At 49.8% G+C, this 15,124-nt stretch overlaps 7 protein-coding genes across 7 annotated transcripts; 5 read left to right on the top strand and 2 right to left on the bottom strand.

Moving 5' to 3' along the window:
* Nucleotides 1–284: 284 nt before the first annotated feature.
* Nucleotides 285–4,706, top strand: ACLA_001150 (chromatin-binding protein RAD9; the record flags this gene model as incomplete). Its single annotated transcript, XM_001276129.1, has 2 exons — nt 285–344; nt 414–4,706. 2 exons carry the CDS (start codon nt 285–287, stop codon nt 4,704–4,706), a joined length of 4,353 nt encoding a protein of 1,450 aa, XP_001276130.1.
* A 403-nt stretch (nt 4,707–5,109) lies between these two features.
* ACLA_001140 (mitochondrial 54S ribosomal protein bL27m) lies at nt 5,110–5,934 on the bottom strand (the record flags this gene model as incomplete). Its single annotated transcript, XM_001276128.1, has 1 exon — nt 5,110–5,934. The coding sequence occupies one exon, from the start codon at nt 5,932–5,934 to the stop codon at nt 5,110–5,112; it is 825 nt and encodes a 274-aa protein (XP_001276129.1).
* A 238-nt stretch (nt 5,935–6,172) lies between these two features.
* lcl2 lies at nt 6,173–6,625 on the top strand (the record flags this gene model as incomplete). Its single annotated transcript, XM_001276127.1, has 2 exons — nt 6,173–6,344; nt 6,432–6,625. 2 exons carry the CDS (start codon nt 6,173–6,175, stop codon nt 6,623–6,625), a joined length of 366 nt encoding a protein of 121 aa, XP_001276128.1.
* Nucleotides 6,626–7,127: 502 nt separating this feature from the next.
* On the top strand, nt 7,128–8,873 carry ACLA_001120 (scramblase family protein; the record flags this gene model as incomplete). The annotated part of the gene is made up of 3 exons (XM_001276126.1): nt 7,128–7,489; nt 7,552–7,723; nt 7,782–8,873. The coding sequence occupies 3 exons, from the start codon at nt 7,128–7,130 to the stop codon at nt 8,871–8,873; spliced, it is 1,626 nt and encodes a 541-aa protein (XP_001276127.1).
* Nucleotides 8,874–9,400: 527 nt separating this feature from the next.
* On the top strand, nt 9,401–9,979 carry ACLA_001110 (E2 ubiquitin-conjugating protein UBC7; the record flags this gene model as incomplete). The annotated part of the gene is made up of 2 exons (XM_001276125.1): nt 9,401–9,647; nt 9,726–9,979. 2 exons carry the CDS (start codon nt 9,401–9,403, stop codon nt 9,977–9,979), a joined length of 501 nt encoding a protein of 166 aa, XP_001276126.1.
* A 367-nt stretch (nt 9,980–10,346) lies between these two features.
* ACLA_001100 (putative meiosis-specific topoisomerase Spo11) lies at nt 10,347–10,688 on the bottom strand (the record flags this gene model as incomplete). Its single annotated transcript, XM_001276124.1, has 1 exon — nt 10,347–10,688. The coding sequence occupies one exon, from the start codon at nt 10,686–10,688 to the stop codon at nt 10,347–10,349; it is 342 nt and encodes a 113-aa protein (XP_001276125.1).
* Nucleotides 10,689–12,483: 1,795 nt separating this feature from the next.
* ACLA_001090 (terpene cyclase/mutase family protein) lies at nt 12,484–14,893 on the top strand (the record flags this gene model as incomplete). The annotated part of the gene is made up of 4 exons (XM_001276123.1): nt 12,484–12,690; nt 12,779–13,242; nt 13,302–14,747; nt 14,803–14,893. The coding sequence occupies 4 exons, from the start codon at nt 12,484–12,486 to the stop codon at nt 14,891–14,893; spliced, it is 2,208 nt and encodes a 735-aa protein (XP_001276124.1).
* Between the last annotated feature and the right edge of the window lie 231 nt (nt 14,894–15,124).

Below are 15,124 nucleotides of genomic sequence, written 5' to 3'. Positions count from 1 at the left end.
CCAGATTCCAATAGAATCAGACGCAACTCTTTCTGCCTGTAGAGCTGATAGTGTCTGATGTTGACATGTGGTCCAGTGAACTAACCCCAATATAGTAATATTACTATAGCTGATCACGTGCTCTACGCGTTTCGCGTTTCTCTGGTTCAGCGACTTCAGTCCCATTACGGAACGCTAGGGATGGCTGCTTTGGGGGTGGATGGACTTGTGCAACTGAAAATATAAGTTTGGATATGATGGGGAATAACTATCTGGTTTTTGGAGGTATCTGAACGTGATTCAACATGGAGACGCAGAATGACAGCATCGACATTGTGAAGTTGCAACGCGTCGCGCTGGGACTAGTAAGTCGCAGCAGCGATGGGGTGGCGTTTTTTGATCTCGATCGTATTAACACCAATCATTCCTGATAGGACCTTGCGCCATCTCAGCTCCTTCTAGACGACCTGGAATCCATTGATAATCACCAGCCGAGATATCCGTTGAACGATTGTTGCGAAAATATAAACACAACGGATGTTCCAGCGCCGTCCCCTGATCACCAGGTCATACAACCCTCCCCGCAGGAGCTTGTTCCTCGAAGCGAGGATGATCCTATAATTTCGATAGATGCGAATCGGGAATCTGAGTCGGGCAATATCAGACACGATCCTCAGCCCGTTAGGCATACAGCGAAGATGAGTTCCGCAGATGCCGTGCCGTCAGACACTCAGGTTGTTTCCCAATCGGTTTTCGATGATATGATTAAACAGAATAAAGATGCTGCTAGAAATATTTTGGAAAGCAATCTCGGCGATCGAGCTACACTGGTGACATTGCACGAGGGTGACAGCGGCCATTTAGACTTGCTGTCAGGGTTTGAGAATACATGTCCGGACACTATCAATGCCGAAGACAACGAAGATCAGAGCAGCTCCAGGCTGGGGGAATCATCGCCATTGCACTTTCAACCGAATCTTTTCCCCGAATCTCAGCGGTTCTTGACAAGCACACCAGCGACAGCTTTGAAGACCGGCCGCACTCAAAACTCGAATTCCGAAACCCCGTCCATGTCCAAGAATCCTCTTGCAACAGATATTCAATCAAGCGGCGGAGTCATGGCATTGAGCCAGGTATTCCGAGCAACTCAGGCTCCATCCTCTCCGCTAGTCCATGGCCAGCATCCCGACCTCATGTCAGATAGACCTTCCCCAAATATTCCCATTCAAAGCCATCCGCTAGCTACAGCGCTGTCCTCCCCACTGAACAATCTCGCTGCGACGTTTCCTCAAGATCATTGCGAGACACCGATGGCCTATATTAGTATGAAAGAGTCTCAAGCGAGAAGAGATAGGATACTACAGGAAAGGATGACCCGTTCTGCGGAATACATACACTCCGAAGACCAGAGTGATGGCGAGTTTGACAAGGAACCTAGCTTTGTGGAGCGTATTATACGTCAAAGGAACATTGATCAAGAAGCAACAGCGCAATTTGCTGGCTTGGCAGCTCCACCCAGACCACTCAACAGACGACAAACGGGCGACAGAAGCTTACCATTACCTGAAAAACCACAGCAAGAGAGGCAGATTGAGGTGCCGAGAAGCCCTGTTTCTGCAGACGAGGCTCATAAACTAGAAGCTGGCCTTCAAACGAGTCCAATTAGTGAAGCAGAGACTGAGGGAGACGAGGAACCCGCACCATCTAGGCTTCCTCCACATACGCCTAATTCGTCAACGGAAGAAGACAAGGAAAACCACGACAATGTCTCCGGAGGTAGTCGTGCGGACACCGCCTCTGCGCACAAACGGCTCTCGCGGGCTCTCTCTTCACAAGACGGTTCAGCCTCTCCGAAGCGCTCGTCAGCGAAAGGGATTGTTTGTCGTCCTGGTAGCCCTGATTTGGCGGATTTGGATGGGACAAGAGAGTCATCACAAATCGTGATAGTGAAGGACTCGCAGCAATCCCCTCGACATGAGGACAATGAGGATCAGAGTGACGATGCCGTACATGGCCGACGGAATCACAGGCATATGTCGCAAGCCAGCGCGTATAATCCTGGCAATCCTAGAAAGAGATATGTTTCTTTTCCAACAAAATCCCCGCAGATATGTTCATCTCCGCCTCCATCAGACCATGGGGATGTCCAAAAGCTGCATCGAGTTCATCATAATCCGTCAGCTACTCGTAGTCGATCAAATTCGGCGAGCAGCCACGAAGCTTCCAGCCAGCTTCCAAGGAACCTTTCTTCTGCCCAAGAAGTCATCATCACGCAATCCAGCAACTTCCTCGGTGATAAGCCCACAGGAATTGCGGATAAAGATGTGAAGTTCGATACCCGAGACAAGCCATCTTCAATGCCCTCTCGTGTGGCCGAGACACCTGTCCCTCAGCATTTAAAAGACTTTGGAGACGGGCTCCCCGCAACAAGTATCCCAGAGACCAGTCCAAACAGATTGCACAACCGGGACTGGGTAGATGACACGGGCAATGACCCTATGGATCAAGATGATGATGATTTGCCCCCTACTTATGCGGCCAGCCAAGGGCGCGTCAGCCTCTCTCAGCCGCTTGTTCCTGAGAGTTCGACCCCAGTAAAGCGTTTTCAAACTGCTAAAATCCTTTCCAGTCCTAGTGGCAGACAGCGCAGAGCACTGACTGAAATAGCTGCCGATGCTTCACCGCAAGCAGGGACTGGTCATTTTGACCTTGATATCGGCATTTTGACAGCCGATGATAAGGAGTTCAGCTCTGTGGTTTCTATGTCCCCGATTCCTCCACGAAAGAGACGGCGTGGAAACGGTCAGAGTGTATATGCCTCTGACCCTGTAGTTCCATTCACACCTCGGACAGCTTCCCAATGTGTTCAAGCTTCCAAGGGAGAACGAACTGTGGAAAAGAGTCCTTCGCCTGCACGACCAGTGGAAACATCCGAATCCAGCCTTCGGAAACGATACGGGCCTCCCAAACGGATGGGAACTTTATGGGAGGTTGAGGATACTCCTCAATATCACGTGTCTCGTAAGGAAAGGTTGAAGAGGGTATCTCAACCACGCTTACAGGCGCAGCCGGAACCTCCTGCTCAGAAACCAGTGGTAAATACAGCCATAAAGATTGTTGAAGTCCACGATACTGGTAATCCGACCCTTCCGAGTGCAGAAGATGGGAGCGAAAGCCGTCCGGATCCCTCAGAATTCGCCAACGATGAAGAGTCTGTCCAGGCAAAATCTGCGCCTTCGAACAATGCTCCAATCGCAACAAATCAAGTCATTGCTCCTTGGAGCGGGCCAAAGCGGGCATATTATCCTGCGACTTGTGTTGGCAAATCGCCCAGTGTCGCGCAATCAAAAATTTTAGTCAAGTTTGAAGATAGTGTTCCCATTGAAGTACCGTTGGGCGCCGTCAAAAGACTGGAATTGCGCATCGGAGATGCCGTGAAGGTTGACATGCCTAACGTCCCGAAGGTAACACATATCATACGGGGCTTTCAAGACAAATTGAGTCCTGAAGATCTCGCGAAGGCGGCCGCTGATGGAATTTTTCCAATTACTGATGTATACGGCCATACTGTTCTATTACTAGGTCCAAAACAGCGCAAAAGCCTCCCAACTAGTGGACTTACGGGCCCTGATAATGTTATCAAGGTCCCCATCTCGCGCATCTACCTGGACACAATTCTGTGGAACCAGCTCAAGGATCGAGCTTTTGCTTACGACTCGGGGGCGGCACCTCTGGAGAACAGACTTCAGACGCCTTCTGAACGACATTCGACTCCCGTATCCCCAGGCTCACGACTATCGCGCAGCATTCGCTTACTGAATGGCTTATTTGCGGGGATGGTGTTTGCAGTGTCTTACGGAGATAATGATGAAGTGAAATCTCGTATCACCAAGATGATCTTGGAAAACGATGGGAGCATTCTGAAAGACGGCTTCAATGAATTATTCGAGATGTCCTCTTACGCACCACTCGCTACTCCTACAAAACCCTCAACACAAGATGCAAACAGCTGCAGTACGCACTTTCGTCTGGCGGGTGGTGCTGAAGAGGTTGGATTTGCTTGTCTCATCGCTGATAAGCACTCGCGCCGCCCGAAGTATATGCAAGCTCTAGCTTTGAATATCCCCTGTCTATCGGATCGGTGGATTGAGGACTGTCTTGCTCAAAATCGAATCCTGGATTGGGAACTGTATTTGCTCCCTTCCGGTGAATCCCTTTACCTGAACGGTGCAACAAAGTCAAGATTCCTCGCTCCCTATCCGGCTACAGCAGCACAACTGCCAATCACCATCGCTGCGCGTCCCAATTTACTCCAGGGCCAATCGGTGTTGCTAGTCATGGGTCGGGGTGGACGAGCAGATGAAGAAAGGAGAAAGGCATACATATTCCTTACATACGCCTTGGGTGCTTCCAAGGTGGAGCGCGTACCCGATCTCAAATCAGTCAGAGCTATTCTGGATCAACAAGCCCAAGCCAGGGCTGGATGTACCTGGGATTGGATATATGTTGATGGGGACGACATGGCTACCGCGAAAGCCATGATTCTCGGACTCTCAACGCTTGGATCACTCAAATCCCAGTCATTCCGGGGCCCGAAGAAGCGAAAGAGAACCGAGTTGATCGAATTCATCAGCGGCGGTGATCTTGGCTTGAGTAACAATGTCAGAATCGTGGGCAATGAATTTGTCTGCCAGAGTTTGATTCTCGGAAAGTTGTTCGAGCAGTGATGTTCTGCCATGTCTTTGAATGATTGATTAAGTTCCAGACATTTCATTCGGGCTAATTTGGAGTGAGCATGGAGCTCTTGGGCCGGAGTTTGGATGAAGAGCTCCTCCCAGCAATTGTACAGATACCCTAGCTTTTTCTTTCCGATAGTCTTCAGTGCCTATTTCGGTGGCTGGTCGTTTGTGTGTGCTGCTTTTCTTTCTACTAAAGCAAAGCGAATGCAACCCGAAATGTTAAACTGCAATATTGCTTGCTTTTTGTAGTCCATGATCGTCCGTGAAGAATTCGGATACATCATACATTTGGAAGTAGACTGATAAATAATGCTGACAATTTCTATAATACAAAGAAACACCTTGAAACCCCCGTGATGTAGCTGAAAGGAAAAGAAACACGGTGTATCAACTAACGGCCACCCTTGCTCTTCTTCGCAGCCTTCTTCTTGCCCTTCAGACTCTTCATCTGGGCAGCACGCTCAGCTCTAGCCTGTCTCTTTCTCCAGGCGAGCCAACGGTTATCGCGCTTGTATGGCTTGGCGGTAATTCCAGCCTTCTCGGCGGCACGACCGATCTGCCAGTTCGCCTCACGGTACATGTAGCCGGGACGCAGCTGGGAGCCCGTGGCGGCATTGGCGGCCTCCACGCCGGAAACCGTCGTGCCATCCTCCACAGTCGCAGCCAAGTCCGATTGAGCGGCAGTTTCAAAGCCATCGGGGATGCGAGGAACCGCGATTCTGTTCAACTTCCGTCTCGTGGGTGCGTTCCGGGGTGTAGGAAGCTTTCCTTCCTTTTCGAAGCAGACACCGATGTATTTCCGATCCGGATGGCGCTCAGGGTCGAGGTAGTATCTCACGTAGCCAGCCTCTGCCGCATAGATGGTGTGATCTCTGCCCATTGCGCAATTCTCGCCGGGGAACCACTTGGTTCCGCGCTGCCGGAAGATAATGCAGCCAGGAACGACATACTCGCCGCCGGTCTTCTTCGCGCCCAGACGCTTTCCGGCGGGATCACGGGAGTGACGGTTGGCAGTACCTTGAGTGGCATGCGAGGCGTGGCGGACTTGAGAGAAAGGGAGAAGATATTTCGAGATCGGGGATGGTGCGGAGATGGGGGCCCGTTGGAAAAGTAATGAAGTTCGAGGAGCGTGAGAAATGGCCGGCGATGAGCGAAGAGAGGAGACGAGGGTTCGCTCGAGCGCCCGGAAAGGCGCTATCAGTCTGGGTTGTAACATGGCTGTCTGAGCCGAAGGTGGAAAGGCACTTCAGCTCTGTTGACAGGATTCGGAACGGCCCATCAAGATTGAAGTTCGGCGACTTTTTCGAACTTTGGAGCCAATCTTGGCGGATAGTCACGTGCTGTTCTGATAGCTGGCTTCAATATGGCCAACTATCTCGTTCTCCTTCAACCAGCGAGCAATCCATACTTTATTTTATTTATTAGCGCTCCTACTTGTCTGACTGTCTCCCATTATGATCTCCGTTTGGATCAGAGTTCTGGGGGCTCTACTCCTCGCTTCGGTTGCTCAGGCCCAATTTCAGTTCTTCGAGCAGATGTTTGGGGGAGGCCACCAAGAACATCATCAACAAGGCTCGCAGAACTCTGCAAGCGATAGTTCGAGATACCAACAATTATGGGAAGCAAGTGAGTCGTCCCCACAGATGATTATTTTGCAATCGTTATGTATGTGGATGGAATAGCTAACAATCTGCTTGCGCCGTGCCTCTACAGCCAATTGCAACAAGTATCTTTGTCCCGGCACGCTTGCATGCGTTGACTTCCCGCATCACTGCCCATGTGAGCATCCGAATGTTGAAGACAAGGTCGAACTGGGTGAAGGAAGTGCGGTCTGCATCTCCAAGGGAGGATACAAGCCTGGGGAGGCTGCGCGGAAGATTGAGTTGGCTCGGAAAGGTCTATTGTAATATGATCCGCTGGATTTTGTAGCTACAGCAGATTAAAAGTGTCATTGGGAGCGAATGGGAGCGACGATTGTTTATGGTAGTGTATATAGACCCGGTCTCGACTGACAGCACAAGTCTAAGGATGCGATAAGCTGAGGAAGACTTTAACAAGGAAACAATTACGACCGAACGAATGTGTCCGATATATATGTTTTCAAGAACGATAGAAGGCTCTGCTGCTCTCTTGAAAATCGTCCATACCTCTTGGCTGTGACATTTACTTGTCAGTGTGCGCGCTCACTGTTATCTTCTAACGACTTCTATATAATTTCTTATCGCCGGTTAAATCCGCGCGGCACATGCAGTTCGTCATGTTCTCCGCCACCACTACACAGAGCTCCTTCAGACATCCAGTCGTCATTCTGTTCCTTTGTTCTTTGAACTAGTCACAGTATTATACATTCTGTAGATACTCCGGCTCATTTGACACATATTATCTTCTGTTTATCCAACTCAGCCTCTCATGTGGGGTACAAGACTGCGAATACCGTTCAGCAGGTCGATTCAGACGCCTGGTCGAGTTTTCGCAAGCTCGTTTACAAGAGGACGCCCGAGTCCTCGTAATCCGCGGAATTCGATTCGAAAACCGGAACCCATTGTGCCTGGTCGAAGAGAGCCAGCACCTTCAAAGCAACCCGAGTCATCAACATCAGAGTCCAACACTCTGAATCCACACTACGACCCCGCTCAGAACACTCTACTTTCACCCGTTCACATACCCGAGGATCCCAATGGGGTACTCAAAGAAACCCATCCTGCTACGGGGATACTGGCAAACTCCGGCCTCGTTGTCCAGAGACAGTTGGAGTTGATGAATGTTATGATGTGGGTATAATCATATGGCGCAGGAAAGTTCATACCCGCTGACCGACGTGCTTCTTTAACAGTGGATTCGAGCAAGCCAATAAATATGTGATTATGGATGCAAATGGAAACCATATCGGCTACATGGCGGAGCAGGAGAAGGGCATAACGAACATGATGGCACGACAATGGTTTCGAACGCACCGAAGTTTCGTCACGCATGTATTTGATCGCCATGAGAACGAAGTGCTTCGAGTAAGTCTATATCTATTAAAGGAAAAATTGGGTCTTCTCCTGTTAATGCTCTTTATAGTTCCACCGCCCTTTCTCCTGGATCAACTCTCGCATTCGAGTATACGACCCTCTTGATCTTGCCAAAACCGCTTACCCATCATCAACTGCTCTACAAAGTATCTCGCCGGGGTCACTTATCCAAGCCACTGGAGGCTCAAATGCACGCGTTTCGCCGCTGGGCCTTGAAGACATGCGTGTCGTTGGGGAGGCACAGCAACAGTGGGCGCCGCTAAGGCGGAAGTACAATCTGTTTACCTACCATCATTCCCCCAACAACGCCACGGAGATGGGGACGCAAACACTACCACTCTCACACACTGGCTTATCCAACACGCAGCAGATGCAGTTGGCTCGGACTACTGAGGGTAGCTCTGATTTAGGAGAATTTCATCAGTTTGCTTACGTGGATGAGCCTTTCCTGTCATGGGATTTCTCCCTTCGTTCCGCCGACAGCCGACTTATCGGCTCGGTCAACCGAAATTTCGTTGGGTTTGCCCGTGAAATCTTTACAGATACAGGTGTTTATGCTTTGCGAATGGACTCTGCTGCTGCAGACTCTGAGCAGCCATCCACGCAAGCGAACGCTGTCGCTGGAATGACGCTTGATCAACGAGCGGTCATGCTCGCCTCTGCTGTGAGCATTGACTTCGATTACTTCAGTCGTCACAGTGGTGCTGGTGGTATGGGTTTCATGCCTATCTGGATCCCCGGTGTAGGCGGCGAGGCTGCTGCTGGTGGTGCCGCCGCTGGTGAGGCTGGGGCTATCGGGGAAGCGGCTGCAGGCACTATTGGTCGGGCTGGCGCTGCTGGAGGGATTGCTGAGGGTGCAGCAGCAGGAGTAGCTGGTGCTGGAGCCATGGCCGGGTACGATGCGCTGTCAAGAGGCATGGGAGGAGAAGCCAACGCTCAGTATCCTCCTGGCCCAGAACAACAACAGACACCAGTGGATCAGCAATCTTCAGCATCGGCACCTGGCCAACCTGGTCCTTATGGGGATGTCTGGGCTGACGAACAAGAGAACCCGTGGTCTCGCGAACCTGAGGATCCATGGGGTGCTGATGAAGCAGCTGACGATGGCGAAACAGGCGGTGATGATTATGACTGGTTCTGATGAGCGATAGACATTATTGCACGTCCCCATCTGGTCCGGTGCATAAACCATGATGGAGTATATGCGATGAAAAATTATCTGATATATAATACCTTGTACTATAGTTTCTCTTATTGATGTTCGAATTCATGATCTGCAGTGTTTGTATGGATCGATACTCCTTACTCCGTAGTCGTCCTCCATTGACTTCACGGGCCGATCCTCGGGGACGACCAATCCTGGATATGTGCCGGGTGGCAAGACCAGACTGCGTTTCTTTCATCGGCCATCCTTTGTATTTCTCCATCCTCAGAACTCCCCTATCTTCTCTCGCATCAACTCTGCTTTGAGACGACTCACACCTTCTCCACGTCATTCTTTTCCATCGAAGGCCTAGGATTTATTCAACCCCACACCGACCGCCGCTTCTCCGCAGCCAGCCCACTTTCCACTGCTTATCGACCGCCAACTTCATTTAAATAATCCTCAAGAGGTTCGACTCGTACACAGGAGCTGCAACCGCTTGATCTCACAATCACAATCCCACCATGTCGACCGTCGCGCAGAAACGTCTCTTTCACGAGTACAAAAACCTCTCGACCAACCCTCCCGAGGGGATCACTGCAGGTCCAGTCAGCGAGGATGATATGTTCCATTGGGAAGCCCTGATTCAGGGTCCTGAGGGCACACCCTATGAAGGGGGTGTGTTTGCTGCAGAGCTCAAGTTCCCAAAGGACTATCCGCTTAGCCCACCAACAATGAAGTTTGTTGGTGGCGGGGTGTGGCATCCTAATGGTGAGCTTGTCTTTGTTTCTCTCTTCGATCTTATGAACCGTGATGGGTCTGCTGACACCTTTATCTTTCTTTGAACAGTTTACCCGAACGGAACCGTTTGCATATCTATCCTTCATCCTCCTGGCGATGATCCAAACCACTACGAGCATGCGTCAGAGCGGTGGTCACCGATTCAGAGCGTGGAGAAGATCCTGATATCTGTCATGAGCATGCTTGCAGAGCCCAATGATGAAAGCCCTGCCAATGTGGAGGCGGCGAAAATGTGGAGGGAGCGGAGAAGCGAGTATGAACGCAAGGTTCGCGATGAGGTCAGAAAGGGTCTAGGATTGTGAGGGACATATCCCGCGCTGGATAGGTGTATAGATCGTCCGCTTTTTGGATTGTACATACGCTTTTTGACATGCTGTGTCTTCAAGACCCCGGGCACGTATCGGGTTGATACTTGATTGTCGAAAGAATTGGATGACTATTGGAATGGCGTTACTGGTGTGTTTGATCTTTTTACTTGACTTTTCTATTCCATATTTTTCTTCTCTACCACACAATCTTTCCTTCCGTTCAAGTTGGGGTTGTTGTTTTTTTTTTTTCCTCACGGAAAAACAAGTTTAACAAATATAGATCATTTGATACAATAGAGTCAAGTTTCTCCTGAGCAGCAGCTCGCTTTGGTCTTGAATAAGCAGTGGCAATCGTGAGAGATCAGCTCGAGGTCGCCATTTTTCTATCAATCCAACCTTCGAGTCCTTCCTCCTGATCGTAGAGAATCTCAAGCTCTGCTTTCAAATTCACCATTAGCATCTGCTGCAGCTCGGCGCGCCATTCCTGTTCGGGCCCATCCGCTGCCAACACGGGGCTGTTCGACATCATGCCAATGGCTTTCTTTCTGTCTCTTGCCGTCAGCTGAGTCAAGGTGCCATCCCCAGCTCGGTCGGCAGTCGCAATGATGTCTAACGTTCGGAGGCCCATCCAGCGAAGTCCGGGTACGTTCAGTCTCGCATTGTCGTGTGCATGCGCCATGGAGCCGTATTTATACGTTGACATGATCGCCATGCCATCTGGATCGCCATCAACGAGCGCATAGAAGCGTGGGGTCTCTTCTGGGCGAAGATTCTTTGTTTCGTCGAACAGTCGTCGAACAAAGGCTCGAGTACTCAAGTCTGGGTAGCCTTTACCCTAAATTCCGACATCAGTTGCTGCCACTAACCCTGATCGTGGAAGACTCACCGTCACCAGTATACCTTTACCGGCTGGCGCTCTGGTTTGATAGCCACTTCTCGAGAGTCGACGGTAGACTGCCTAATAGTGATGTTGCCAAAAGGTGGCGATCTTAGTGAAAACCATCAAGAATTTGAAGCTGCATTACCTCTTTCTCTATGATCAAGACCCATCTGACCTCGGAAAGGTCAAGTTCGTGAATGTCCTCCGTACGTGGTATCAGGATATCCTATGTTGCTCCACTGTCAATATTGACCTAAGAAAGAAATTTTGGAGACCCGAACAACCTTCGTGGAAAGACGAGAGTCTATTGCTTCACCATATTTGGTTATAAGACGGTAATAGCCCGCAACGAGCCCTTTTGCTGCTGCTTCCTGTATCATTTGAACTTAGCAAAGCAAAACATCCGTCTGTCTAGGTTCATTGGTGTATCCTCGGTGCATACCACGTTCAATGCCAATCTATCTACTCCGATTGTATGTGCAATATCATCCACGATGGTGTCCACGACTCTTTGGGATCCGAAGCAAGCTGGGTCATTGTAATAGATATCTCTGTTTCCGTCGCATCAGCCATATGCGCATGAAGGCTCCTGTGTCTCCCCAGTCATACCTTTTCGAGACTACTAAACCAGCGTGAAGTGCCTCAGCAATAGCTGCTAATGTCCGAAGAATCACGGCTAGGAGCGGATCAATTTCGAGCTGGATGGGTTTGCAAGGGCTGGAATTCCGTACTGAACTTCCATGCCTCATAAGCGTCTCTGCCAGGCCACGTATAGATAGAATGTGCTTCCACTTCACACCTCTCGAGAGCCATATTATCACGGTTGATGAAGAACGATGATCGCGCAGATCGTCGTCTCAAAGTAAGTGATGGTCGACCGTCTGGCGTCTGCAACTCATCAAGAATCCTTGCGAGCGTGTCATCGATATATGCTTTAACTCGATCTCGATGCGAGTACTCTTGAATGTTAGTCCGTACAGTTGGGCTAGGCCCAAGCTCTCCATTTATGTCTTCCATCAGAAGGAGGATGCTTCGGTTATGGAACTGGTCTTGAGTCGCAGATGGGTGTAGACATGAAATCGCGAGGCTGGAGCATCTTCACGTTATTGGGTGAGTACAAAACGAATCGCCTATCAGACAACAACTTTGATCCTTGCTCACTTTTCATCCTCCTGGGGTGTATTTTCGTTTTTGTTAATCTCATTATTCTCAATATAAAATCTAGGATAAAGTATGCCTCTCTTTGGACCATTGTACCGAGATCGTGTCTGCTCTTACTTGGGTTTTTCAAATCAGTAACTCTTGCAGCCACATATGCTGTGGCATTGCATCTATACATCATGCGCATGCTACATGATATTGATTCGAGCGGTCGCAAGTGTGGAATAGTTCATGCTTCATAGTCAATTAGGTTGCCTATACCCGGGTGCCTGAGGCAAGATTTGCGCCCCTGATGACTAAGAAATCTCCATTTCCCCAGATTTACATGTGATCTGGTGTTGTCTCTTCCACTTTTCTCCATTCTATTGTATTCATTCACCCATTGAGCGTGCTTTAGGCTTATCTCTTGTTTGAACAAAGGGAGTATTCTACCTTTGCACTATTTCACCCTCAAATCATGGCTGGTGACCCCATTGCGCCATGGAGAACGGCGGCTCAGGGCCACTTAAGTTCTGATGAAAATGGAGACCTCAAAACGGACTACTCAAGGTGGAGATTACTTGATGATCGTGGTCGTCAAACCTGGCATTATTTAGAATCAGATGAAGAGAATGAGAAGTGGCCTCAATCCATCGCGGATAAGCATTTTCTGGGCCTTCCTATGGTATCATCCCTATTTATCCTTGGCATCACCCCAGCGGTCAATCCCAGCCATCCTTTTGCTGTTCATATTTCTGATTGTTCTGTTTCAGGGACTGCCAGAGTTACCAAAGGCAAAGACTCCGTTGCAGTGTGCAGAGAATGGTTTAGAGTTCTTCTCCAAGTTGCAGCTCCCTCCGGGCAATTGGGCCTGTGAGTATGGAGGCCCAATGTTTTTGCTGCCAGGGCTCATCATCACTTACTATGTGACAAACACTCCAATCCCGCCAGAGTATGCAACTGAGATCAAAAGGTATCTCCTTGCCCGTCAACATCCTGAAGATGGTGGCTGGGGCCTGCACATTGAGGCCCATAGCTCCGTCTTTGGCACCTCCATGAACTACGTCGCACTCCGTCTTCTTGGTGCCCATGAAGATGATCCTCGTATGATCAAGGCACGCGGACTATTGCATAAGTTTGGCGGCGCCATTTACGGGCCTCATTGGGCGAAATTTTGGCTCAGTGTTCTCGGCGTCATGGAGTGGGATTGTGTCAACCCTGTCCCACCTGAGATTTGGTACGTTGCATCTCACAAAATTTCTTGTGGCCTCTGAATCCGGTAATAACGACCAGCAGGCTTCTCCCGGATTGGGTTCCCATTGCTCCTTGGCGGTGGTGGATTCACATACGCCAGGTCTTCCTGCCTATGTCTTACCTATGGTCCAAGAAATTTACCCATCCTCTGGATCCTCTTACCAAACAGCTGCGGCAGGAGCTGTATACTCAGCCTTATGACTCTATTGACTTCGCAAGTCATCGCAACTCCATTCACGAAGCAGACAACTACTACCCTAAAACGAGGCTTTTGAACCTGCTCAACCAGATCCTTGTCAACTTTTGGAATCCCTACCTCCGAGTCTCTGCGTTGGTAAAACGTGCTGAAGACTGGACTTGGGAGTTGATCAAGATGGAGGACGAGAACACTGACTATGCAGGCCTAGGACCTGTGAGCAATCCAATGAACATGGTTGCTTGCTACGTTCATGACGGGCCGGATAGCTACTCAGTCCGGCGCCATCGCGAGCGTCTTAATGACTATATGTGGCTGAAGGGTGAAGGCATGTTAATGAACGGTACCAATGGAGTCCAAGTATGGGACACGGCCTTTATCACCCAGGCAATTGTCGTTGCCGGTTTCGCAGACGATCCCAAGTGGCGGCCCATGCTTACCAAAGCCCTGGAATTCCTTGAGGATCATCAGCTCCGTGAGAACGTTCCAAACCAGGAGAAATGCTACCGACAGCATCGAAAGGGTGCATGGCCCTTCAGCAACAAGACGCAAGGTTATACAGTCAGTGACTGTACCGCAGAAGGCTTGCGATCGACCATTCAACTCCAGGAGATGCACAACTATCCCAAGCTGATCTCCATGGAGCGATTGAAAGACAGTGTCGATTGCCTACTGCTGATGCAGAACCCCTCAGGTGGGTTTACCGATTACGAAACGACTCGTGGCTCTGAGAAGCTGGAGTGGCTCAATGCCGCGGAAGTGTTTGGCGGAATCATGATTGGTTATGACTATCCTGAGTGCACCACTGCCTCTGTCACTGCGCTTTCTCTTTTCAGCAAGTTTTATCCCGACTACAGGGCGGATGAGATCAAAGCCGCTAAAGACAGGGCGGTCAAGTACATCAAACGCGTGCAGAGGCCCGACGGAAGTTGGTATGGAGCCTGGGGCATCTGTTTCACCTACGCCGCCATGTTTGCGCTGGAAAGTCTGGCTAGTGTCGGCGAAACTTACGAAACCAGTGACTCTTCGCGCCGTGGCTGCGAATTTCTTCTCTCCAAGCAGAAGGAGGACGGAGGGTGGGGTGAATCCTACCTCAGCAGTGAGAAACACGTTTACGCCCATCATGAGAATTCCCAGGTCACTCAAACTGCTTGGGCCTGTCTCGCCTTGATGGAAGCGGAATATCCACATAAGGAGCCGCTTCAGAAAGCCATGAAGCTACTCATGTCACGACAGCAGCCTAATGGGGAATGGCTGCAGGAGGCCATCGAAGGTGTCTTCAATCAATCTTGGTAAGTATCCATTAAATATACCCCTGTGAGTTGACAATAGCTGATTTTCGCCTAGTATGATCTCGTATCCAAACTACAAGTTCTATTGGCCCATCCGAGCTCTGGGTCTCTACAGTCGAAAATTTGGCAATGAGGAGTTAATGTGAGCTAGTACCAAGCTTGCTGGTGGATCAATGTATGTATGATATAGTTTCCTTTTAGTCTCAGACACCGGACCGATTGCTCTATGTAGCTTACAGATTTAATGATACAACAATAATGATTCTTTTTGATGGTCGATGATACGCAAAACCTGTGAGGCGTCATAGATGTCCTAGCCCTCCGTAGAAGTTTTGATCAAAAAGCCGCACCAAAGAGAAAGAATTCGCAAAGAAGAA

Source organism: Aspergillus clavatus, genomic scaffold (genome assembly GCF_000002715.2).
Source record: "Aspergillus clavatus NRRL 1 1099423829750 genomic scaffold, whole genome shotgun sequence".
NCBI classification, from domain to species: Eukaryota; Fungi; Ascomycota; class Eurotiomycetes; order Eurotiales; family Aspergillaceae; genus Aspergillus; species Aspergillus clavatus.
Note: the sequence above shows the minus strand (reverse complement) of the source record. Positions and strands in the feature narration are given on the sequence as shown.